This window comes from Leucoraja erinacea, chromosome 10, assembly GCF_028641065.1.
Source record: "Leucoraja erinacea ecotype New England chromosome 10, Leri_hhj_1, whole genome shotgun sequence".
In the NCBI taxonomy this organism is placed as follows: Eukaryota; Metazoa; Chordata; class Chondrichthyes; order Rajiformes; family Rajidae; genus Leucoraja; species Leucoraja erinaceus.
The window spans coordinates 33,727,681-33,754,892 of record NC_073386.1 but is presented as its reverse complement, the minus strand read 5'-3'; the positions used below and the strand labels follow the sequence as shown (position 1 = coordinate 33,754,892).

The following is a 27,212-nucleotide window of genomic DNA, read 5'->3' as shown; positions in this document are numbered from 1 at the left end:
AAGACAAACTGGAGAAAGACATTGGTCTTTTTTAGGCCATGGCCCAGACCGACCTTCCTGGAAAATGCGCAAGCCCTCAACACCAACCCAACTACAGACCCAGACAACGGCGCCTCAACGTCCACGGAGGATGCCGAAGAAGTAACATACCTACCACTGGTAACCATGGAGGTAGGTGGGTCTGGTTCCTTAAGAATTAAAGGGAGCATGGAAGTTGGTGGGAGATTACGATATTATTTGGATGCATGGAATAAGTTAACTACCGACACTTATATTCTAAGCAGTATCCAGGGTTATACCATAGAATTTATACAAAAACATAACCCTCCAGTTCAGCATGTACCGAACCGAATGTTCGTGCTCACAGGCATAGAAAAATCTAAAGCACATGCTGAATTACAGCGGCTATAAAAAAGGAGTAATTGAGAAAACCCAACACGAATCACAGGAATTCGTGTCCAACATCTTTATAAAAAACAAGAAAGATGGTGGTTGCCGCATCATCGATTTAACTACTTTGAATACCTTTGTACAATATATTCATTTCAAGATGGAAACCTTTGTTACTGCTAAGCTATTGATTTCCGAAGGCTACTACATGGCAAGCATCAATTTAAAAGATGCTTACTATACAGTACCCACAAGAGGTGACCACAGATGTTATTTAAAATTCAACTGGATGGGTCAGCTCGGGCAATACAGGGCACTACCTAATGGGCTAACATCAGCCCCAGGCTGTTCACAAAAATTTGAAACCATCCCTAGCGTTACTGCGGAAACAAAAACACCTGGTAATGGCATATCTAGATGACATACTTATTGTTGGCAAAACTTTGGAATTGGCTAAACAAGCGGTAACAGCCACAAAACAATTGTTTGGAAAACTGGGGTTTATCATCCATTCAGTTCAGTCTAAATTAACGCCTTCAACAAAAATGGATTATGTGGGGTTCACCATTAACTCAGTTCTCATGTCAGTGACTTTGCCGAAAGGAAAGGTTACAGCCTTAATAGAGGCTTGTAGCGAAATCATTGACATCACCAAACCATCCATTAGACTGGTAGCTAGAATAATTGGGACGATAGTGGCTGCATTTCTAGCCACACAATTCGGTCTTTACACTATCGAAATTTACAGAGAGCAAAAATAAGAGCACTCAAACTTAATGGTGGCCATTTTGACAGACCAATGAAGCTACCAACAGAGGCCATAATGGAACTAAAATGGTGGGAACATAACATCAGGTATTGTTCCAATCCAATAATTATCAGCAACCCATCTATGGTACTACAAACTGATGCCAGTGCATTAGGTTGGGGTGCTACCAATTCCATCTCCAGCTGTGGAGGGAGGTGGAATGCACAGGAGGCATCATTATTACAAACACTGGGCATAAACTACCTGGAAATGTTAAGTGCATTCCATTGCCTTAAGTCATATTGTTCTGGGTTAAATCACCAGCATGTTAGACTACAAATTGACAACACCACCGTGGTAGCATATATCAACCATATGGGTGGAAACAAATCGACATCATGTGACAATCTGGCCAACACAATTTGGCAATGGTGTAAACAGAGAGATAGAATAGTTTCTTTATTGTCATTGTAACATGAACCATGTACAACGAAATTTAAAATGTCAGCCAGTCAGTGCAGCATTCAAACATTTCTAAAAGCTAATGATACATACAAGGTAAAATATTAAAGATAAACAACTAAATAAATATCACGGACAAAGCACGCATACACACCCAACCCTCCATCCTTCTGTCGATTCCACAGTTACCACAGTCCCTTAGTCTGTATCGCCCCTGCGTTCCTTGGCGGCTACATTTAGTGCTTTTATAGCAGTGGGGTAAAAACTGTTTTTTAGTCTATTTGTCCTTGTCCTTGTAGATCTGTACCGTCTGCCTGACGGCAACAGTTCAAACAGGGAGTGTCCGGGGTGGGAAATGTCCTTTATGATATTCTGGGATTTTTTGGTGCAGCGGGAACTGTGTAAGTCCTCCAAGGTAAGGAGAGGGCAGCTGACAATCCTCTGGGCGTTGTCAATGGCCCGCTGGAGCGCTTTCCTCTGAGCCGCTGTGCAGCTGGTGTACCACACGCATACACAGTATGTTAGTATGCTCTCAATGGAGCACCGATAAAAGGACAGCAGCAGTCTCTGAGTGATGTTATTCTTCCTGAGCACCCTCAGGAAGTGCAGTCTCTGCTGGACCTTTTTCAGCAGCGCAGTGGTGTTCACGCTCCACGTCAGGTCCTCCTCAATATGGATTCCCAGGAAGCGGAAATCCGCCACCCTCTCTACACAGTCCCCTCTGATAGTCAATGGTACCATTTCCGTTTTGTTCTTCCTGAAGTCTATTATTACTTCCTTTGTCTTTAAGGTGTTGAGGAGCAGGTTATTTTCTTCACACCACACTGTCAGCTGCTCCACCTCATCAAATTTGACAATGGTGTTGCTGTGGTGGGCGGGGGTGCAGTCATGTGTGTAGATGGTGTAGAGCAGGGGGCTCAGTACGCAGTACGCATATTTGGATATCAGCTACCTACTTACCAGGTAAACTAAATTTAGTGGCAGACACCAGGTCACGCAAATTCAATGAAAACACTGAATGGATGTTGGATAAAAATGTATTTGCTGAAATTACAGCATGGTATGGAACACCAGATATCGATCTTTTCGCATCCAGGCTCAATCACCAGTTATCAAATTATGTTTCATGGGAACCAGACCTGGGGCAGCGGCAACAGATGCATTTTTGCTGCATTGGGGGAAATTGTTTATTTATGCATTCCCTCCTTTCAGCCTCATCAGTCGGGTATTAAGGAAAATACTGCAAGGCTCTGCGTCTGGTATTTTGATAGTACCCGATTGGCCTACTCAACCATGGTTCCCGGTGATACTAGACATTGGTATTAGAACCATGCATCACCATCCATCTCATAGACCTAATTTACTGGTCCATCCGGTAACAAAGGAAAGATCACCCACAGATCTATGAACATCCCGTCTGTTCTGGAATTCCTGGCAAGCCTCCATTACGATGAGAGGATCAGTCATAGTGCCATCAACTGCGCCAGAAGTGCTCTGTCAACATACCTGTGGCAAGGAACAGAGCGGCATTCTGTTGGGACACACCCTGGTAACCAAACTCATGAGGGGCATTTTAATGTTAATCCCCCAAGAACCAGGTACTCCCAAATATGGGATGTGAGCATTGTACTGACCATGTTAAGAAACTGGTCTCCAGCTACAGCTCTGTCCCTACAGAAACTGACTATGAAAACAGTCATGCTGATGGCCTTGGTCACGGCACAAAGGGTCCAGTCACTACAGAACCTAAGGCTGGACAACATGACTATTTCATCTGGAAATTTAACTTTTCACATCAATGAATTAGTCAAACAGAACTGACAGGGGTCAGCAGGCCTAAAAACAGAATTCAGGGCATACCCGACAGGTGATCATCTCTCTATTGTAACACACTTACTATTATATATGGAGTATACTAAGATCATCAGAGGGAAAGAAATGTCACTTTTAATCAGCTACAAACAGCCACTCAAAACAGTGACAGTCCAGACCATCTCTAGATGGCTAAAACAGGTCCTAATAAGGCTGGAGTAGACACTAGCATTTTAAATCTCACTCCACCAGGGCTGCCGCTACATCGGCAGCTATGAAGTTGGATGTTCCTATGGACCAAATCCTCAAGACAGCAGGATGGTCAACGGAGAAAACTTTCCAATGATTTATAACAAACCAGTCATTAAACCTGGAACATTTGCAGAAACAATTTTAAGTTCTGTAATATAATTTACCCCATAAATAGGGGCTATAATTTGGTGTTAATATATTTATCGTTGGGTTTTCAATATCGTATTGATGTCTAATGATGTTAACACTATTCTCCCCATAATCAAGGCAGATGTGATGCATGGACTCGATTCCACGGCATGAAATCACAGAGCTTTAAAATCTTCACGTAGTCACTCACGTGACTCCGAAGTAAAATAGTAAGATTAAACGAGAACTTACCAGTTTGAAGTTTGATCGTTATTTTATGAGGAGTAACGTTGAGGGATTACGTGCCCTCCGCTCCCACCCTGGATCATATACTCAACTGGTATCTCTTCTCTAATCTTACTATGTTTAGTCATTACAGTTATCTGTGATTTCACACCGCTGCTTTGAAGAATGACACGCATGCGTCCTGGCGGGGTTCTTCACGTAATCCCTGAACGTTACTCCTCATAAAATAACGATCAAACTTCAAACTGGTAAGTTCTCGTTTAATCTTACTATTTTACTTCAAGCAGAGTGAAGGCCACCAAATTGCCAAACAACTCATTGCATTGTCATTAAGGGCTAACAAATAATTTAATGCAAGTACATTGCAGACTCACAGTTCAGTTGATTCACAGCTTAGGATCACAGTTGTGGACTCTCCCTCGCAATCTTCTGACTGACCTTCCAGAGAGTCCAGGCTTCCGGGCTTTTATAGTCCTGACCCCCCCGTAAGGGGCGTTACCTTCATCGTGGTGATTGACAGGCGAGAGGATCAATCAGCTGATTAAAGATTTTTTAAACACTCATATCTTTTTTATTTTTCATCGATTGGAAAAATCCTCTAGGCTGCCTCAGCGGAGGAGGACTGCGAGTAAGATGACCAAAAATCATAGCGATATATGGGAGCATTTTTTCTAAAATCAATATACAGTGCAGACAGGAAGCGGTCAAGATAAGACTTTTAGTTATATAGATAGATAGATATTGCTGCTCCTGGTATTTTTCTCATTCTATCTGGGTTGGTTTCCTGCCTTAAAACTATTAGTCGATTTTCAATGGCAGATTGAAGAATATTCTGGGTCATGAGATCACAAATTGTGATGGAATATAATTTTGGTGCCTCGACTAGCCCTTTATGATTACCCAGTTTTGACCTGTTGGTTCTATCCTGAATTTGAATTTCAATTTGGCAGCTTCTGGACTTGGCCATCTCAACCAACTAAAAATTGCTTTTAGTAATATTGTAGTTTCCCTCCCAAAGTAATTTGCATTAAAATGTGGATTGATTCCACATAGATGGATAAAATAAGAACAAGAAAAGTATGCCTTAAGGAAGAATGGAGATGGGGAGCTGCAATGCTTACGTAATAGTAAGGGACAAAGAGTTACAAGTCTGAAGAAGGGTCTCAACCCGAAACGTCACCCATTCCTTCTCTCCAGAGATGCTGCCTGTCCCGCTGAGTTACTCCAGCTTTTTGTGGCTTATCAGGTGAACTCACTGGTGGTGCAGTCGAGGAATTGGAACAATTAAATGGAGTTAGTCTTCTAAGAGTAGAGGGTGTATGCAAAAACAATTGCCAGAGAATTAATTGCACTAAATTATCAAACATTGGTTAGTGCTTATCCACTTTTTCCTTCTAAGCTCATTTGTATAACCTCGTTTGTATATATAAGGTCAGAATGTCATACAAAAATATTGATTCAAATTAAAACGTTGATCTTAATTCAAATGTATTTGTGATCATGCATGAAATTCTGTTTATTTAGCCGGATGTTCTGGAACAACTACAAAGTCTGAAGGAGCTGTGGATGGACAACAACTCAATACACTCATTACCTGGGGTAAGATTCTGTAATGCAGAATTCTCTTACCTTCCTGTATGATTATTTATTCCATATTGCAAAGTTAATTGACCCTATAATCATGACTGAAGGATTTTGTTAAAGAAAACTACTAGGTTTTTAATGTCCACAGCACAACATCCACCATGATGCCACCAATCTAACTCATTGCTTCTCATCTAACATACCTGGCAACATCTGGGGTATAGACTCCATTCCCCATCATGCAATCAAATCAGTCATGATCTTATTGTAAGCAAGTACTTGCTTCTCAAGTATCTATCCACACCTGCCTTTAAAGTATTCAAAGACTGTTTCTGGAAGAAAAGATTGAAAATTCACAATTCACAGCAACAAATATCTTATTTCTTTCTTTTTAAGCAGTGACCACTGGTTCTAGATTATTCCACAATAGGAAGCATCCTTTCCACATAACCCTAACAAGACTCCTCAGGGTCTAATATTTTACAATCAAACCACTTCTTATTCTGCCAAGACATCTCAGCATTCTGCCTGTTTCTGGAAAAGCATAACTGAAAATTATTTTTAATAGCTAAAAATATTATCAAGGTTTTTTAAATTCTAAAATGCATTTGAAATGAAACTGAAAATGATGTATGATGGTTGTAATTTTAATAATATTGGCAGGGAATGATTGATCTTTTTCAATTATCAAAAATCAGTCATAGGGTCATACAGTAAGGAAACATTCCAACTCGTCCCTGTCGACCAATAGGCCCCATCCAATCTAGTCCCATTTGCTCCTCTTTGATCCATATTCCCCTAAACTGTTAATATGTACTATGTTCCCTATACCCATCACCCTCTGGTGAGAAATCAACCCCTCAGGTCACCTTTAATTCTTTCTCCTCCTACCTTAAACCTATGAGATTTAGGCTGGGGGAAAAGGCTGCGACCATTCACTCTTCATGATTTTATATTCCTCTAAAATATCACTCTTCAGTCTTCTTTGCTCCAGTGAAAACAGTCTGGGCCTGTACAGTATCTCAATAACTCCATCCTTGTGGTGCCTTCTTGGATAACCTCCTTCATTATTGCAGTAATGGATTCCTTCCTTAATAACACTGCTATGCCATCTCCTCTTTTACATCCCTCAGTATCAAATCTGAAGATAAAAACCTGGGATGTTGAGTTGCCAATCCTGTCCTTCTTTCAACCATACTCTGTGATAACAGTCATATTTGTATATATTGATCAATGGATTTCCTTACCAGTCTGATTCCTTGTATTAATATAAATGCAATTTAGCTTTCCTTTCCTTCCATGTGCCTAATCGTGTCTGTCTACTCTGCATATCGGACTTGTTTAGCTGTCTTACTATATTTGTCTGTACCTCCCCACTCAACTGCACATCGAGTCGATGTCCCATTCTCTGCCAAATTCATTTAAACCCACCTACCGGATGATTTGATGACTCAAAGCTTATGGCTTTCAGGAGGAGGGGTTAAGAGGGAAGAAGGGAAGAAGGGAAAATAAAAGTTAAAATAATTATAAAAAGGAATGCAAAATATGTCTTTTTCTTTTTCACTTTCTCAGCCACTTGCGAAGTTAAAACGTCTAACCTACTTGGATATGTCGAAGAACAGAATAGAAGCTATTGAGTCAGATATTTCTGGATGTGAAGGCCTTGAGGACCTCCTGCTTTCATCCAATATGTTGCAGCAGCTGCCTGACTCCATAGGTGGGAACAATGTTACTATTTTGCATTAGTTTCAATCAGCACCAGTGCAGAATCCATGGATCTTTTTTAACAAAATAAGTGAAACAGAAAACGACTGAGGTATAATGCTCATTTTTAAACATTTGCAAAGATTTTGAAAGAAAACCATGACATGGTAATGCAAAATTATCAATGTTCCAGAAAAGTATCATGAATTGTCACATGTCTATTTTTTATGTGTGTAGTTTATCTGAATTAAAGAGACTACAGAAAATAGTCTCATCACCCTCCACCTGTGACTCAGGATGATGTAGTGATTTAGTGGCACATATAAATCAGGAAAATCCTGTTTTCGCTAAATTAGGTGATTTCAGATGGGGAACCAGCAGGATTGTTACTACTGCCTGCACAACTCAGTTCAAGAGGAAAATTATAAACATTAAAATTAGCAGGTGTAAGCCACTTGATGTTTCAAGCTTGCTCCACATTTTAATAAGATCATGGCTGATCTAATTGTAACTTCAACTGCCCAACCCTACTCCTTGCTTATCAATAATCTATTTGACTATGCAATACAAATATTTAAAGATGGTGTTCACCACTCTTTGAGGGAGTTCCAAAGACACAACACAGAGACAAATAATTTCACCTCCTTTGCTTTAATCAAGTCTCTGCTCAATCTTCTGAATTCCAAAGGATCTGTCTGATTTCTGAGTATGTTTGTGTGGCTACAATGCAAGGTTGAAATCATAATCAAACTCAACATTGATACTGGACTATGGTGAAATGATTTGTATAACCCTGTGTGTGTGGGTTTCTGGATAATGTTGAGTGACACACCACAGCAGAACATGCCATATTATTTGTAATGTTAAGATAAGTACAATAACAGATTGTAGTGTCTTACAGGTTTTACGTACATTAGTATGAAAGTAAATAAACAGTTCAAGCCCACATGTTTTGCAAAGGGTTGTAACCCTAATTTTTTTTTATTTATGCAGTTATTTATGCCATTATTGCATTATTTTTAATGTGAAGGCAAACATACTTAATTGTATGATACTAGGAAAGGATAAAAAACAATGAATATATTTTGACCGGAAGATGCAAAGTGGAATTTTTAAATCAAAACAGCACCACCTACTGGTTTGGTTATGTTTTTGTAGACAAAAATTATAAAATGGGTTTGCGGTAATTATAGGATTATTATGTATCATGTTTATTTTACATATTATGTAAAGCTGACGTTTTAAGTCCTACAAGTATATTACCTGTGCAGATTGGTTAATGTTCAAGATATGGTCAGGAGGAGGAGCAGGTAAGCTCCAATGTAGAATCATAAAAATTTACGACACAACCGAGAAGATATTTGAACCATTGTGTCCATGCCATCTAAAAATAGTTATTTAGAATAAAAGGCAAAAAGTGCTGGACCTAACGGGTCAGGCAGCATCTCTGAATAACTTAGCTGATGTTTTGGGTCAGGATCCTCCTTCAGACTGATTGTGGTGAGGGTAGAAAGGGTGGGTAGAAAGCTGGAAGCAGGACAAAACCTAGTAAGTGATACATGGATACAGGTGAAGGGGTGGGGGGAGGGTGTTTGATAGGCAGATGGTTGTCCAGAGATGGAAAGACAAAAGGTGTGAAATAAGGATAGAACAAATGTGAATTGTAAAACCAGAGGAAGGAATAAAGGTGGAAGGTAAGGGGAAAAGGGAGAAATGTGTGCGAGTCCAGGTGAAGCACACACAGGGTTGTTTGTAGGTTAGTTGCCTAATATTGAGAATTCAATGTTCAATGTTTGGTTATAAGCTACCCAAGTGGAATATGAGATGCTGTTCCTCCAGTTTGCTTGTGGCCTCACTCTGGCAATGCAGGAGGCCCAGCACAGAAAGGTCAGTATGGGAATGGGAAGGGAAGTTAAATGGTTAGCAACCAGGGGATCCTGCATGCCTTGGCATACTGAGCACAAGTGTCCGGTGAATAATTATTTAGAATAATTATCTTTCCTGCTTTTTGTTAAAAGTACAGTAGTTTACCATGCTTCAAATGGTTATCCAGTGAATTCTCTTGATATGATCAAATTTCCCTGCAGAACTTCTAAAACTTAGCAGAGATGAAATGCTGTCACAAATTCCAACCTAATTTCTCACATTTAGGAAGAGAAGGGTGTGCCAGGGTTATCTGAGAAGATCATGGGCGAGGCCAAAGGTCTCTGCCAAGTTCAGAGCTATTGATCTCCTTTTTAGATTATTCTTCCTACTCTCACTTGCTAAAAATCAGACAAATTTAATAACGTATAGGTAATTTGCTATGTATTTTATTTAAAGAAATGTACCATAAACTGAATTATAACATATATAGATGGTGCTTCTAATGCTGTAGACACTCAAAAGGAGGAAGTCTAAGGACAATAGACAATAGGTGCACAAGTAGGCCATTCGGCCCTTTAAGCCAGCACTGCCATTCACTGTGATCATGGCTGATCATCCACAATCAGTACCCCGTTCCTGCCTTCTCCCCAAATCCCCTGACTCTGCTATCTTTAAGAGCTCTATCTAACTCTCTCTTTAAAACATCCAGAGAATTGGCCTCCACTGCCTTCTGAGGCAGAGAATTCCACAGATTCTCTGGGTGAAAAAGCTTTTCCTCATCTCCGTTCTAAATGGCCTACCCCTTTTTCTTAAACTGTGGCCCCTAGTTCTGGACCCCAACATCGGGAACATGTTTCCTACCTCTAGGGTGTCCAATCCCATAATACTCTTATATTTCAATAAGTTCCCCTGTCATTCTTCTAAATTCCAGTGTATACAAGCCCAGTCGCTCCATTCTTTCAACATATAACAGTCCCGCCATCCAGGGAATTAACCTTGTGAACCTACGCTGCACTACCTCAATAGCAAGAATGTCCTTCCTCAAATTTGGAGACCAAAACTGCACACAATACTCCAGGTGTGGTCTCACTAGGGCCCTGTACAGCTGCAGAAGGAACTCTTTGCTCCTATATTCAACTCCTCTTGTTATGAAGGCCAACACGCCATTAGCTTTTCTCACTGCCTGCTGTACCTGCATGCTTACTTTCAGTGCATGATGAACAAGGACATCCAGATCTCGTTGTACTTTCCGTTTTCCTAACTTGACACCATTCAGATAATAATCTGCCTTCCTGTTCTTGCCACCAAAGTGGATAACCTCTCATTTATCCACATTAAACTGCATCTGCCATGCATCTGACCACTCACCCAACCTGTCCAAGTCACCCTGCATCCTCATAGCATCCTCCTCACAGTTCACACTGCCATCCAGCTTTGTGTCATCAAAGACATTTGTTTTCTTCATCATGTGCACTGTCCGTGACCTAATCAAGCAATGACAAGCAAAGGCACAGATACATCAAATCAGGGATAGCCCACTCAGGTTCTTTTTTAGACATTGTCCCTGGTGTTTATGACTTAACTGAAGTCTCATAGAATTGATTTGTGTGTTCTGTGGAATAATTTGAGATCTGAAAGAGGCATTAGCCATACTCGTGCACTGATCATCACGCTGCACATGAAGATTAGGGTTCTTGATCACTTTCAAAAAAGATTAATTCTGACCTGAGCCAAGGCGCATTTGGCCTTCATAATACAGCAGTCCTCTGGTTTGCTTCAACTTTGTGAGGATTAAACTAAGTCTTGGGCATTGCAAATTTGAATCATCCATTCTCCAAGAGATCAATAGACTTGATAAAGGAGTGCCCAACATCAGGGATCTTTCTGAAAAAAGGTAATAACGTGGGCGGTAATTTTCATGATGATGCCACATCAAACTGCCCCTACAGTCACACACTCAACTTCTCCTCCCCTACAATCAGTCTGAAGACGGGTCTCAACCCGAAAATTCATCTATCCATGTTCCCCAGAGTTGTTGCCCGACCTACTAAGTTACTCCAGTACTTTGTGTCCATAATTAGTTTCTACATTGAAGAAGTTAGCGTGATAATGACAGCTCCCATTGTTCATCTCTCTGCTCTGAAAAAAAAATCAGTCTTCCTCAAAGTGATATAAAACAGAACTGCAAATTCTATAAGGGCTGAATCTACAGAAGTATGAACACATGGATTTTGTTCATCAGAGCTTCCAAAGAAGTATATATTTGTGCAACAGCTCCTTTGTGAGGTACACAAAAAAGCTGGAGAAACTCAGCGGGTGCAGCAGCATCTATGGAGCGAAGGAAATAGGCAACGTTTCGGGCCGAAACCCTTCTTCAGACAGTGTTTTAAGCATACAAAGCACATAGATGTACCTAGGTTTGTACCTAGGTTGGAGAACATTGAATTATCCCACCTAGGCCAATTACCCTAGCAGCCAGCCAGCAACCTAGCACCCTTGGGATACGAAAGGTGGAAACACACTTGCTCACTGGGTGAACATAAAAACTCCACACATAGATAACATGGGTGGTCTGGATTAAGTTTGAGTCACCATAGCTGTATGGTAACAGCACAACATGCTGTGCCCCTGTGCCATCTTGAAGATTGCTATCAGGAGAGCCACACACCAAGCCAAGCATTTGCAACACTCTTGTATGCGTTCCTATCGTGTGCCTTGACAGAGCCCTTTTGAGCAGAATTGAAGTGTAATCTCCACCCAGTCAGATGGAATAGTAGCTTTCCTATCCCCCTGACTCAGCCTGCCTGAATCTGGTTTCTTTTCTTGTGAAATGCATGTTTGCTGAACTTGAGGTGTAATGATTTGAATTGATGATAGGTCAAGACAAGAGCAAAGACAAAGACCAATTGATGCAGTGAAATTTGTCGTCACCATACAGCCATACAAATAAAATAAAGAACACAGAACATGATAGTCTTTAACATAGAACTTAGGTTACTTGATCCTTTAGGTCCACTTTCAAAAGAGATTAATTCTGACTGGAGCCAAGGTGCATTTGGCATTCATAATACAGCAGTCCTCTGGTTTGCTTCAACTTTGTACAATACAATACAATACAATACAATCAGTTTTATTCATCACATTGCACATAAAGTGCAAGTGAAATGAATTTGTCAGCAGCGGTACAATGATAAACAACACAATACACAATAAAAATTTAACACAAACATCCACCACAGCATTCATCACTGTGGTGGAAGGCACAAAATTTGGCCAGTCCTCCTCCATTTCCCCCCGTGGTCAGGACCAGAGTCAGTCCAGGATCGGCTCTTCCCCACTGGAGACCGTGGCTTTAGGTTGGTGTAGGCCGCAGGCCGGCGGTCGAAGATTTAAAGTCCCCGCCGCAGCCAGAAGCACCGCTGACCGCAGGGCCGGCGGTCGAAGCTCCCCTCTAGGGGTGATGGTAAGTCCGCGTTAGAAGTTGGCCGCGGGCTGGCGGTGGAAGCTCCTTCTTCTCCCGGGTCCCCCACGAGGGATCCTGGGCTGCGGACGCCGCGCCAACTGAAACTCTGCAGACCGCGGCTTCAGGCTGCCGCGAGGGCTCGCCCGCTCCACGCCGAGAGTCCACGCTGCGCCCGCCGCTGAAGCCCCAGGCGCGTCTCCGGGAAAGGCCGCCCGATCCTCGATGTTAGGCCTCGGGGGAGGCGACCTGGAAAAAGTCGCCTCTCCATGGAGGAGGCGACCGAAACGGTTTCCCCCTCACCCCCCCCACACCACCCCCCACACAAGACACACAAAAAACATACTTTAAAACATTGTGAGGATTAAACTAAGTCTCAGGTATTGCAAATTTGAATCATCCATTCTCCAAGAGATCAGTAGACTTGATAAAGGAGTGCCCAACATCAGGGAACTTTCTGAAAAAGGTAATAACGTGGGTGGTCATTTTCATGATAATAAAGACTATCGTGTTCTGTGTTCTTTATTTTATTCATATGGCTGTATGGTGACCACAAATTTCACTGCCCCAATTGGTGCATGTGACAATAAATGTCTCTTGTCTTGTCTGGTAATGTTAGGCACAAAAACATTTTGTTTTCCTCCAAGCCAAGCTGCACTGAATGTTGCTACAATGCTGGTGTTGACGGGGTTGTGTGCTGCTGGGTGGATGATGTCTCCTCGAGTTCTGTACAATAAGAATAACTGAATGGTGCTGTTAAGCGGAATGCTCTGGCTACATAGAACATTTATGATACTTAATCTTGTGAGGCAAGAAGAAGTATGAATATCAATATCTTAGATGAACTAATTGCCATAATTTTGATGATGTGCCTGCATCTATGATATGTGCTTTGAGTTTTCTTAAATGTGTGAGGTCCTTGAATTTCCTTCTGTATTTCATATCTGAACGAGGGAAAAAATTCATCTTTTCATCTCTGATCCAATTGCCTTCTGGTACAGAGCATAATGCCTCTATACTCATCTTTGTCCTCTTGGTTGTGTTGGCAATCACAAAACAGGTCCCCTTCTCTACATGGACTAGGTTTGAGTTTTTCAGTACATAACAACCAATAAGTAAACCCCCAGTTATATCCTAATGGTTATCAATTTCCATGGGCAGCAAAAGGAATATTCTCATCAGCATAAAGGGAAATTTAGCATGCTCAAAATGAGCATGGACATTTTAGCAAAAAATTATAAATGAATAGCATGTCCAACCTAGACTAGTCCTGAGACAGATGAATCTGCAATCTTGGAATCTTGAGAGAAATAGGATATCAGTGGGTCAGGCCGTATCTGTGGAAGGTATGAACAGAAAATGTTTTGGGTAGGGTCCCATTCTCAGTTGCAGGTTAACTTCTCCATATAGATTTAAGAGCAGAACTTAAAGTGAAATTTTATTTGGAATCCATAGAATTCACATAGGTCGTAGAATATGGAATATAGGACTTTAGCAGCACAGGAATATGCCCTTTACCCCACAATGTCAACACCAAGTATAATGCCGTTAAGCTAATCTCCTCGGCCCTCACATGATCCTCACATATCTCCCCGTTCCCTGCTTATCTATGTGCCTTTCCAAAGCCCCTTAAATACCACGATCAGTCCTGGCAGCTACTAACTTTTGTGTAAAACATTTACATCTCCTTTAAAATTTGCCCATCCCATGTCAAAGCTATGTCCTCTGGTCTTTGAGATTTTCACCAAGAGAAAAAGGTTCTGACTGTCTACCCTATCTATGCCTCTCGCAATTTTATAAACTTCTATCATGTCTCCCCTCAACCTCCGATGCTCCAGAGAAAACAATCCAAATTTGTCCAACCTCTCCTTGTAGCCAATCCTTCCCAATCGAGGCAGCATTCCTCTTTTTCACCATCTCCATAGCCTCCACATCATTCCTGTAATGGGGCAACTAGAACTGCACTCAATACGCCAAATGTGGTTTAACTAAAGTCCTAAAGCTGTAGCATGACCTCCTGACTCTGATACTCATTGCCCTGACTGATGAATGCAAGCATAGAAAATATGCTTCTATACCACTCTATCTACTTGTGATGCCACTTTCAGGGTGCTATGGACCGGGACCCCAAGATCCCTCAGTACATTCCATTGCTGTTAAGGATCTTGCCGTTAACCATATAAATCCCCCTTACTTTTGACCACCCAAAATTCAACACCTCACACTTGCCTGGATTAAACTCCATCTGCCATTTCTCTGCCCATTTCTGCAATTGATCTTTATCCCATTGGATATTCTGACAACCTTCCTCACTATCTGCAAGTCCTCCAATTGTGGTCTCATCTGCAAACTTACGAACCAATCTCCATTTATGTCAAAGTTGTTCATATTTATCACGCAACTGTGGGTTCAGCATAGATCTATGCAGAACTCCACTAGTCATGGACCTCCAGCCAGAATAACACCCTTCCTCCACAACCCTCTGCCTTATTTGAGTAAACCAGTTTTGAATCCAATGACCAAGTCACCATGGATCCTACGTGTCTTAATATTCTGGATCAGCCTACCATGTAGGACTTTCATAAAAAAGCTTTATTAAAATCCATGAAAACAAGATCCACTGCTCTACCTTAATCAATCACCTTTGATATCGCCTCAAAACACTCAATTAAATTAGTAAAATATGACTGCGGACAAAACCATGCTGACTGTCTCTAAATCCTATCCTGAAGAATCCTCCAATTGTTTCCCAATTACCGGTATAAGGCTCCTAGTCTATAATTTCCTGGATTATCTTAATTTCCCTGGTTAAACAAAGGAACACCATGGTTTACTCTCCGTTCCTCCCAGACTTTGCCTGTGGCTTGATTAACTGATTAGAATGCATGGCTGTTGCAGAGCAGGTCAATGTAATGATGTTATAATAGCTGACCTTATTAGATACAAATAGACAATAGATTATACATTTGGTAGTGATATACTTAATTGTAATTTGTGGAATATTTAATAGCTTTTTTTCTACTTATAAGGATTATTGAAAAAACTTACAACATTGAAATTGGATGACAATCAACTAAACATTTTGCCTAACACAATTGGAGGGTGAGTAGTGGGCTCTGCTGTGGTGCCCTGTGCATAAATATTCTGTGAATTCTCACTGTTTAGGTTCATGCATAAAGAAAGGGTCCTGAGATTAAATAGGCAAGGACTGAAAAGGGCTTGACTCCAGTATTCCAGGTATTTTTGTAACATTAATATTTAGCAGTTTGGGTTAAATTGTTATCCATGTGCATCTCCGTCCTGCAGATTTGATTCTCAAGTGGAGGTGAAGCAAATTCAGCTGGGTGACATAGGGTTAGAGTTTATTTGAGGTTATACTTCTTTATTGTTTCTGAAATGAGTCAGACAAAGGCAAAACATCATGGAATTTTAAGCATGTAAAGGAGACAAAAGTTTTCATAATTCCAAAACAAGCTAAAAACAGGCGGCATCGGCAGATATGGCCATGCTTCCAGCTTAAATTAATCGCACTTGGGAGTTTCTAATTGTATGAAGGATTCAAAGCAATTTAAAATTAAGCTAGTTCTGTAGGCACAAGATGACTTCTAACTTTAAAAGTTTTTAAATATGTTTACTGAGAAACTGGCAATTCGACTACTATTTAGAAATGTGGGAAGAATAAACTAGGATGAGTGTGACTGGGTGCTTAATGGTCAGTGGGCTGAAAGGCCACTTTCCATCCCGTGAGAATCTATATGAGTAACACATAGTTCCTCAGAAATGTTTGAAATTATTTTTGGTTATTTTAAATCAGGTAGAAAATTAGACATTGTGATCAAAAATGACTGTGTTAACCCGATTTTCAGCTGTTTGAATTAAATTGCACTAAAAACCTTGAAAGATTTCCCTTGATATATTTAAAAGCATTACCTGATGGCACTTGGCCATGATAACATTTATTTTTGACGATATGTAAAGATGAGTGAGCAGAAACATGCAAAAAAAGAATGTGCACCTGAACGAGCAATTTTGTGCTGGATTCCAAACATTTAAAATAATGAGATGAGAACATTTATCCGTGCTGGATTCCAAAAGAAGCTTAACTACGTTTTCCTCTTTTTGCTAGTCTTTCTGTCTTGGAGGAGTTTGACTGTAGTTGTAACGAACTCGAATCACTTCCTCACACGATTGGATACTTGCACAGCCTCCGAACCTTCGCAGTTGATGAAAACTTCCTTGTAGAGTTGCCCAGAGAGGTGAGATTGACTTTGTAAAACTGTGATTTTAACAAATCATATTAAAGACAGATATAAATTTGGAAACCTAGTCCTTTCGGAACCAAACCACATATTTCATTCATCAACAATATAAAATCCATGAGCAACTTTTTTTTTTACAAATTTCAGTTTTGGTGAAAATTGGGCGGAATTAAGACAAAGATCTTGTGTTTTAACTTTGTTGCCACTAATTAAGAGGCTTCATCAAAATTGTTGTATGTACCGCCTGCAATGTTTCATCAGTAATTCCTTGAAATATTTATGAGTACTTTGATCACTTTTTTACCTGGTTGTCGTGTTGACAACAATCCATCATGTCACATTCCATTCCATTTTCCCTGCTATCCAATATCTTTGAATATCTATCTCCCCCAACCCCCAATTGTTCCCTTCCTCCTACAGTCTATGAGCTCCCTATTGCCCAAATTTGGTATTGCAGTTTTCTTGATCTATTTGACATATCATCCTCTTGAATGGTGTTAGGTTCTATATGCCTCAATTCCACATAACCATGGGACTTGTTAGTCGGTGTGGATGTTGGGTCGGAGGGCCCGTTGCCACACTGTATGACTCTAAATGATCATTTAAAAAGACATTACATAAAATCACTTCAGAGGATAGGTTCTGAAGAGTCTTATAACACAATTGTTTGATAATATCTTTTTAATGCAGATTGGAAGTTGTAAAAATGTGACAGTCATGTCGTTACGGACAAACAAACTGGAGCGGTTGCCTGAAGAGATTGGACAGATGCAAAAACTGAAAGTGTTAAATTTAAGCGATAACAGGTAACAAAGTCTTGACCTTGCAGATATACAAATAAACGTGTGTTAGTACTTTGTTGTATTACATGTAGTGTTTCTAAATCATCAGATGAGGCTACACTTACACTGCAACATAGTGTGATGCTGGAACATAAATCATTCTCATTGTATGCTCATGCTGTTTTTGAGTTCTCATCTCATTATTTTAAATGTTATTGGCAACATTATGGATCAGATTATATTGTATTTATTTTCCAAGTTGGCTAGAGGTTGAAGGTCTGTGGTATAAAGAGTCATAGTCATTTAGCAGTCTAATTACCTGGAAAATAAGTTCTTCTGCCCAACTCGGCCATGCTGACCAAGATGCTCCATCTGAGCTAGTCCCACTTGCCTGTGTTTGGCCGATATCCCTCTAAACCTTTCCTAACCATGTACGTGTCCCAGTATTTTTTAAATGGTGTTATAATACCTTGACAATTAGGTCCTCTGGCAGCTCGTTCCATATACTGACCACTGAGTGAAAAAGTTGCTCCTCCGGTTCCTATTAAATCTTTTGTCTCTTAGCTTAAACCTGTCCCCTGGTTGTTGATTCTTCTACCATGGGTGCATTCACCTGAGCATTCATCCTATCTATTCCCCTCATGATTTTACACACATTTGTAAGATCATCCCTCAGCCTCCTCTTCTCCAAGGAATAAAGTCCTAGCCTGCCCAACCTTTGCCCATAGCTCAGGCCCTCAGATCCTGGCAATATCATTCTCTGCACTCTTTCCAGCTTAATGACATGCTTCCTATGGCAGACTAACCAAAACTGAACATAGTACTCCAAATGTACCCTCACCAATGTCTTGTGGACGTATAACATTATGTATTTTCTACACTCAAGTAAATATACAAAATGATGGGCTAAATTATGGGGAACAGGGAAGAGGAGTGGGTGGGGGGGGGGGGGGGGGGGGGGGGGGGGGCAGTGACAGTGGTTTGTTACCTATAATTGGAACATTGAAGGTCACACCATTGGGTTGTAAGCTACCCAAGCAGAATGAGGTGCTGTTCCTCCACCTTGTATGTGGACTCATTCTGGCATTGGAGCAGGCCAAGGACAAAAAGGTTGATATGGGAATGGCAGGAGGATTTAAAATAGTTCACAACCGGGGAATCCAACAGGCTGAGACGGGTTGAGCGCAGGTGTTCAGCATAACAGTCACCAGGACTATACTTGGTCTCGCCGATGTAAAGGCTACAACAGGCGCACCAAATGCAGTAGATGTGGTTAGAGGAGGTGCATGTGAACCTCTGTCTCATCTGGAAGGGCTGCTGGGATCCCTGGATGAATGTGAGGGAGGAGGTGCAGTGACAGGTGTTACATCTTCTATAGTTGCAGGGGAGGGAGAGTTTTGGGTGGTTTTGAGTGATCTAAGGAGTTGTAAAAGGAATGGTCTCTACAGAAAGCTGAAAATGTTCAGGGTGGGAAAATATGACTGGTGGCAATAATGTCACAGAATGATGTGTTGAATACAAGGGCTGTTTTGGTGAAAGGTAACGACCAGGTCTAGTCTATCCTTATTCCATCTGGGGGAAGGGGGAGTGAAAGCAAAACTGTGGAACACAGTGGAAACATGGCTGAGTGATCTATCCACAATGGCAGAGGGAAAACCACATTTACTAAAGCGGACATCTCGGATGTTCAAGAGTAAAAAGCCTCACCCTGCGAGCAGATGCGGTGGAGACGGAGACCGTTTCACTGAACACTTCCGCCTTGGCCTGTTGAATCTCCCGGTTGCTAACCATTTTAATTACCCATCCCATTCCTATACTGACTTTTCTGTCCTTGGCCTTATTCATTACCAGAGTGAGGCCACATGCAAACTGGAGGAACAGCACCTAATTTTCCACTGGGTAGCTCATAACCCAACGGTATGAGCTGAATTCTTCAATTTTAGGCCACAACCCTTCCTCCCCACACCCATTTTCCCCTTCTCTTCCTTGTGTTCCACTCGGTTTCACACCTCATTTCTCTCCCCCTGCCCCATCCCCTTTCACTTATATCCTTGCCTCTGGCTTCACAATTTACATATCTTCTCTTCTTATCTTAAAACCTTTTGACTTCTTGTCATCTCTGCCCTTAAACCCATCTGCCACTACAATAAGCATCTCACGGTATCCACCTAACACTTGCCAGGTCTTGTTCCACCCCCACTTCTTTTCTCAACTTTCTTTGCCCCATTTACAATTCATCTAAAGAAAGGTCCCAACCCAAAACAGTGCCTATCCATATATCCCAGAGGTGCAGCCTGCTGAGTTATTCCATCTGTGTCTTTTTTTGTAAACCAGCATCTATACTTTCTTGTCCCTACATTTTACATGCAATACACTGAATGATAAAGGCCAAAGTACCAAAAGTCGTCTTTAACACCCTATCTACCTGTGACACCACTTTGACACCTGTGTACCGATATTTGTAGATTCCTTCGCTGTACAACACTCCCCAGAGCCCAACCATTCACTGTGAAGCTCCTGTCTTATTTCGATTTTGCAAAATTCAACTCTTCGCAGCACCTGCATTAAACAACTCTTGCCATTCGTCAGCCCACATGCCAGACAGATCAAGATCTGCAAAACTCATCATAATTTTACCAGAATGCTGCCTGGATTAGAGGGTGTCTGCTACAAGGAGAGGTTGGATAGATTTGGATTGTTTTTTTAGTATGTTGGAGGTTTAGGGGAGACTTTCTAGAAGCATACAAAAAGTTGACAAAGATAGACAGTCAGAACCTTTTTCCCAGGGTGGAAATGTCCAATTACCCAAGAGCATAGCTACAAACTGAGAGGGGACAAGTTTGATGGAGATGTGTGGGCCAATTTTTTTACACAGAGAGTAGCGGGGACCTGGATCACATTGCCTGGGGTGGTGGTGGAGGCAGATACGATAGTGGCTTTTCAGAGGCTTTTACACAGGCCCATAGTAGTGCAGGGAATAGAGGGATATGGATCATGTATAGGCAGATAAGATCAATTTAATTTGGCATCATGTTCGGCACAAACATTGTGGGCAGAATGTCGTGTGCTGTACTGTTCTATGTTCTGCCTTGTACATTCTCATCCCAATCGTTAATCTAAACCCCAAACAGCAATGGGCCCAGCACTCAGCCCTGAGGCATACCATTAGTCACAAAGCTCCAGTCTGACAAACAACCTCCCACCACCACCCTCTGCTTCTTTCCATGAAGCTTATTCTATATCCAGTTAGTTAGCTCTCCCTAGATCCTACGTGATCTAACCTTCCAGAGCAACCTACCATATAGACTCTAATCGAAGGCCTTGCTGAAGTCAATATGGTCAACATGTACGACCTTCCCCTTTTGGTAACTTCTTCAAAAAACTCAATCAAATTTGTAAGGCATGATCTCCCATGTGCAAAACCGTGCTGACTATCCCTAATCAGCTCCTGTCTATCCAATATCTTATCCCTCAGAATCCGCTCCAGTAACTTTCCTACCACAGATGTTAGGCTAAGTAAATTGAGGCACAACATTAGCCACCCTCCAGTCAACCAGCCCTTCACCCTCACTTATTAAACTTAAAGTTAATAAAAAACATGCAGGCATGCTCTCTGTTCCGTTAGCAGAATGCATGCCTGCAGTTTTTTAAACTGTGTACTTCCTATCTTAGTTGTTTTGCGATGCAAAGAAGAGCCAAGTAACTTCAAAGGCATGATGTGAAATATCAGCCATCTCGTAATTATTAACACTCCAGAGGTCTAACAGAAACTGCCCACTCAAATGATGTGCAAAAACAGGAATGTGGTTAATAAGCAGAGTTATGAGAAACCATATATTATGACACCAACATCATAGAGTCATACAGTCTTACAGTGTGGAAACAGGCCCTTCAGCCCAACTTTCCCACACCGGCCAATATGTCCCATCTACACTAGTCCCACCTACCTGCATTTGGCCCATATCCCTCTAAACCTGTCCTATCCATGTACCTGTCTAAATGTTCCTTAAACTTTGTGATAGTACCTGCTTACCTCCTCTGACATCTCATTCCATACACCTACCACCCTTTGCGTGAAAAAGTTACCCCTCAGATTCTTCTTAAATCTTTCACCCCTCACTTTAAACCCATGCCTCTAGTCCTTGATTCCTCTACTCTGGGCAAGAGACTCTGTGCATCTATTCGATCCATTCCTCTCTTGATTTTATATACCTTTATAAGATCACCCCTCGTCCTCCTGCACTCCAAGGAATAGAGTCCTAGCTCAACCTCTCCCCATAGCTCAGGTCCTCAATTCCTGGCTACCTTGTCGATAATCTTTTCTGCACCCCTTCCAGCTTGACAACATGATCTTTCCTATAACATGATGCCCAAAACAGAACATAATACTCTGAATGCGGCCTCACCAACGTCTTATATAACTGCAATATGGCCACCCAACCTCTTTACTCAATGCTCTGACTGATGAAGGCCAAAGTTCCAAAAAGCTTTTTTAACCACCCTGTCTACATGTGATGCCACTTTCAACAAACTCTGTACCTGTACTACTTGATCCATCTGCTCTACTACACTCCCCAGAGCCCTGTCATTCACTGTGTAGGTTCTGCCAAAATGGAACACCTCACGTTTTTCACTCATAATTGACAAAGCATGGTCTAAGTCCGATTCTACAATATCGACAAAGTGCTGAATAGCTACATCTCATTGAGGGAAATAAAAGTAAAGATGAATTGTGATTGTCTTATTTTCAGAGGAGTCATTGTTTGAAGGGTACCCGGATGCGGTGCCGACAGACAAGAGGCCGAAGCAAAGAAGCCAAAGCCAAAGAACCTAATAGAAACAAGGCCGAAACGCCAATGAACCAAGAGTCACCGAAACGCCTACTAACCGAAAGGATGGGACGCCTAAAAGCAAACGAACCGAAAGGCTGCGCCACCTAAAAGCAAACTTACCGAATGGCCGCTCTGTCGATACGCCACCTACCCGAACGGCGGCAGCGCCTACAGGCCAAAGGACCGACTGCCGCTCAACAGAAACGTCCAATAACGGACTTGACGTTGCTGGGGGGCGGGACTTGTCAGCGATTGGTCCAGACCCCCGCGTCCATCACATTACTGTGAAGGCATAAACATTTTCCCAAACCTGCGCTCCACCCGACCCACAGCCCATGGAGGGTGGCCGTGGGAGAGTGGGAGCTGTCCCGAGGAATGCACAACTTCGGCCGCTTTCAACTTGTAATACATGATATACACCAGTTAATTAACCATGTATAAATGTATATCATGTATTACATGTATAAATCGTTCTTACATTCGGGAACATGGTTAATTAACTGGTGCCATTATTTCCCTGTCCTAATGGCCTTTGTTTTAGTCGGTGATTATATCTATTCCATCCCACCCTCGCAAAGATGTGGGATTTCAATTTGAGTACACTTCTTTGAATAGATGCAAGCGGCATGTCCAGCTTCTCTCCTGGGCACGTAATACATGAAGCCGATGAAATTACACAACTGTCACACCAAAGATAGACACAAAATGCTGGAGTAACTCAGCTGAAGAGGCAGCATCTCTGGAGAGAAGGAATGGGTGGCGTTCGGGTCGAAACCCTTCAGACGCACTCTGAAGAATGGTCTCGTCACGAAACGTCACCCATTCCTTCTCTCCAGAGATGCTGCCTGTTTTGTGCGTGGGAGCTTGGGTGCATTCCGCAAACACCGAGACGGTAATAAATAAACCGTCTGTCCCTGCGGCCGTGGTGAATCACCCTGGTGTGGGTGTCAAAGTCCGGGGGGGGGGGGAGGGGGGATCACGCTGGTGTGGAGGTTGTTGTCCGATGGCGGTGCATCGGGGTCAGGGACTGGGACGCTTCCGCGGGGGGAGAGGGGGGAGAGAGAAAAGGGAGAGGGGGGTAATCACCCTGGTGTGGGGGTTGGGGCCCGATCGCGGTGCATCGCGATCAGTGACTGTGGGACGCTCCCGCGGGTGGAGACGGAGGAGAGAAAAATGGGGAGAGAAGGGGAGAGTGAGTAGGGAAGGGGTGGAGAGAGAGAAGGGGAGAGAGAGAGAGAGGGAGAGAGAGGAGGGAGAGAGAGGAGGGAAAGAGAGGAGGGAGAGAGAGGAGGGAGAGAGAGAGGGGGAGAGAGAGAAGAAGGGAGAGAGAAGGGGGTGACGGGAGCGTGGTGTTCATTTTCCCACACAAGCCATAGGTGACTGGGCAATCTGAACCCAAGCACCAAGTTGAAAGCGGCCGAAGTTGTGCATTCCTCGGGACAGCCCCCACTCTCTTACGGCCACCCTCCGCGGGCTGCGGGTCGGGTGGAGCGCAGGTTTGGGACAATGTTCATGCCTTCACAGTGATGTGATGGACGCGGGGGTCTGGACCAATCGCTGACAAGTCCCGCCCCCCCCCCCGGCAACGTCAAGTCCGTTATTGGACTTTTCTGTTGAGTAGCAGTCGGTTCGTTGGCCTGCAGGCGCCGCCGCCTTTCGGGTAGGTGGCATTTAGACTGAGCGGCCATTCGGTAAGTTTGCTTTTAGGCGATGCAGCCTTTCGGTTCGTTGGCTTTTAGGCGTCCCGCGCTTTCGGTTAGTTTGCATTTAGGCGTCCCATCCTTTCGGTTAGTAGGCGTTTCGTCTTCGGACTCTTTCAGTTCATTGGCGTTTCGGCCTCGTTTCTATTCGGTTCTTTGGCTTCGGCTTCTTTGCTTCGGCTTCTTGTCTGTCGGCGCTGCGTCCGCACACGGTTTGAAGTCTTATTCAAACCATTGTTCTAAGTATGTGATACACATTACTGTTTTTTGACTATGATCACAATAAAGAATGTAGTGTGGTAATATGTACTCACACACTTAGTGGACTGGCTTCATTTGAATATCTGGGCAAACCTCATTAATGTCTGCCAATCTCAGAGCAAAAGGTAATGTGTATTACTGCAATGAATATAGTGGATTGTACACAGGCTCTTATTAGAAAATCCTTACAACTAATCATAAAGATCCCTTCTTCATTGGGAACTATTTGGCAGAAGATTTGGAATAGGCATGACGCATCTTGGCCATGAGAGGCAGTGGGATCAGTTGCAAAGGATCAGTAGCAAAGAATTGAAGGATACGCCTCATGCAAAGCATGCAGTGCTGGCAGTGTTGCCAACGTTATTTCTAGGAAGAATTACAGTGGTAAGGTATGACAAGAAGTTCAAGCATTATATTTATCTGAGAAGTGAAATGGTAATGAATCCTTTGAAAAGTACCTTCTTGAAGGATTTAATTTGTTCCCTTTTTTTCTAGCATGATTATATACTCTTCCTATATATGATTGTAAACACACTGAACAGTGTAATGGCAGAAAAATACAAAGTACGTCCCAGTGTCAATATTGCCTCATTTAAACGCAGCAACACAAGGGCACATATATGGCTGGGATGTGTAGGAAGGAACTGCAGATGCTGGTTTAAACCAAAGTTAGACACAAAAAACTGGAGTAACTCAGCGGGTCAGACGGCATCTCTAGAGAAAAGGAATAGGTGCAATTTCAGATCGAGACGCCACCTATTCCTTTTCTCTAGAGGTGCTAGCTGACCTGCTGAGTTACTCCAGCATTTTGTGTGTATATATGGTTGGGAGTTGATTTGGGTATGAAACCATGTGCCTGGTAACAAATAGAAAAATTAGATGATACTCATGTGGAGGTTGTTTGGTGTTCCTACTTAGGAACAATCTGAAAGTAGGAATTAAGCACAAAATACTCTAGCACCGCAGCAGTTCAGTGCAGGTGATTAGGGTATTCTACCCACAACCCACTGTCTGAATTAATAACACATAATAAGGGAAGTTTTTTAATTTCAACCTAACATTAATGTTACAATGATTGTGATGTACAAGAAATCCCCTATGACTATGGCACAATAACAGCAAATGTGCCTTGGAATTGTTTTACAATGCCCTCCATAATGTTTGGACAAAGACCCATCACTTATTTATTTGCCTCTGTACTCCACAATTTGAGATTTGTAATAGAAAAATCACATGTGATTAAAGTGTACACTGTCGGATTTTAATAAAGGCCATTTTTATACATTTTGGTTTCACCATGTAGTAATCACAGCAGTGTTTATACATAGTTCCCCCTTTTCAGGGCACCATAATGGTTGGGATACAGTAAATGAAAGTAGTCATGTTTAGTATTTTGTTGCATATCCTTTGCATGCAATGACTGCTTGAGGTCTGTGATTCATGGACATCACCAGTTGCTGAGTGTCTTCTCTGGTGATGCTCTGCCAGGCCTGTATTGCAGCCATCTTTAGCTTATGCTTGTTTTGGGGGCTAGTCCCCTTCAGCTTTCTATTTAGCATATAAAAGGCATGCTCAATTGGGTTCAGATCAGGTGATTGACGGCCACTCAAGAATTGACAATTTTTTAGCTTTGAAAAACTCATTTGTTGCTTTAGAAGTATGTTTGGGATCATTGCCTTGCTGTAGAATGAACCGGCAGCCAATGTTTTGAGGCATTTGTTTGAACTTGAGAAGATAGGATGTGTCTATACACTTCAGAATTCATTATGCTACTACCATCAGCAGTTGTATCATCAATAAAGATAAGTGAGCCAGTACCTTCAGCAGCCATGCATTCCAAGACCATAACACCTCCACCACCGTGTTTCACAGATGAGGTGGTATGCTTTGGATCTAGGGCAGTTCGTTCTCTCCTCCAGATTTTGCTCTTGTCATCACTCTGATATAAGTTAATCTTCATCTTTTTCCAGAACTTTTTTCACAAGACCTTTTTCCAGATCTGTGGTTGCTCTTTTAAGAACTTCTTGGCAAATTGTAACCCGGACATCTTATTTTTGCGGCTAACCAGTGGTTTGCATCTAGCAGTGTAGCCTTTGTATTTCTGTTCATGAAGTCTTCTGCGGACAGTGGTCATTCACAAATCCACACCTGACTCCTGAAGAGAGTTTCTGATCTGTCGGACAGGTATTTGGATTTTTTTCTTTATTATAGAGAGAATTCTTCTGTCATCGGCTGTGGAGGTCTTCCTTGGCTTGTTAGTCCCCTTGCGATTAGTGAGCTCACCAGTGCTTTCTTTCATCTTAACTATGTTCCAAACAATTGAGTTTGGTAAGCTTAAGGTTTGGCTGATGTCTCTAACCGTTTTATTCTTGTTTCTCAGTCACATAATGGCTTCTTTGACTTTCATTAGCACAGCTTTGGTCCTCATGTTGATAAACAGCAATAAAAGTTTCCAAATGTCATGCAAAGACTGGAGGAAAGATTAGGTGCTGATAGCTCTCTTATACCTGCATTAAGGAGGCAATTAAACACAGGGGCGGAAAAAACCGGGGGGGGGGGGGGGGGGCAGAGGGGACACGTCCCCCCCATGCTTTGAGAGGTGGGGGGCATTCCCCCCAAGTTTTTGTGATCCCAATTTTAATATCTCCGCTTTCCGCGAGGCAGTGGGGGTGGGACTGATAATTGAGGGCGCGATGATTGGAGGAGGGAGACATGGCACAGACCT

General features: G+C 42.2%; 1 protein-coding gene across 4 annotated transcripts in view; it reads left to right on the top strand.

The window, feature by feature from the left end:
* Positions 1-27,212, top strand: part of lrrc7 (leucine rich repeat containing 7) — a 368,217-nt gene that overhangs the window by 266,460 nt on the left and 74,545 nt on the right. For all 4 annotated transcript variants that reach the window (XM_055641900.1, XM_055641899.1, XM_055641901.1 and 1 more), the window contains 5 exons: positions 5,564-5,638; positions 7,196-7,340; positions 15,683-15,755; positions 16,780-16,909; positions 17,603-17,718. In XM_055641900.1, the coding sequence (XP_055497875.1) occupies positions 5,564-5,638; positions 7,196-7,340; positions 15,683-15,755; positions 16,780-16,909; positions 17,603-17,718 (539 nt within the window). The remainder of the gene's footprint in view (positions 1-5,563; positions 5,639-7,195; positions 7,341-15,682; positions 15,756-16,779; positions 16,910-17,602; positions 17,719-27,212) is intronic.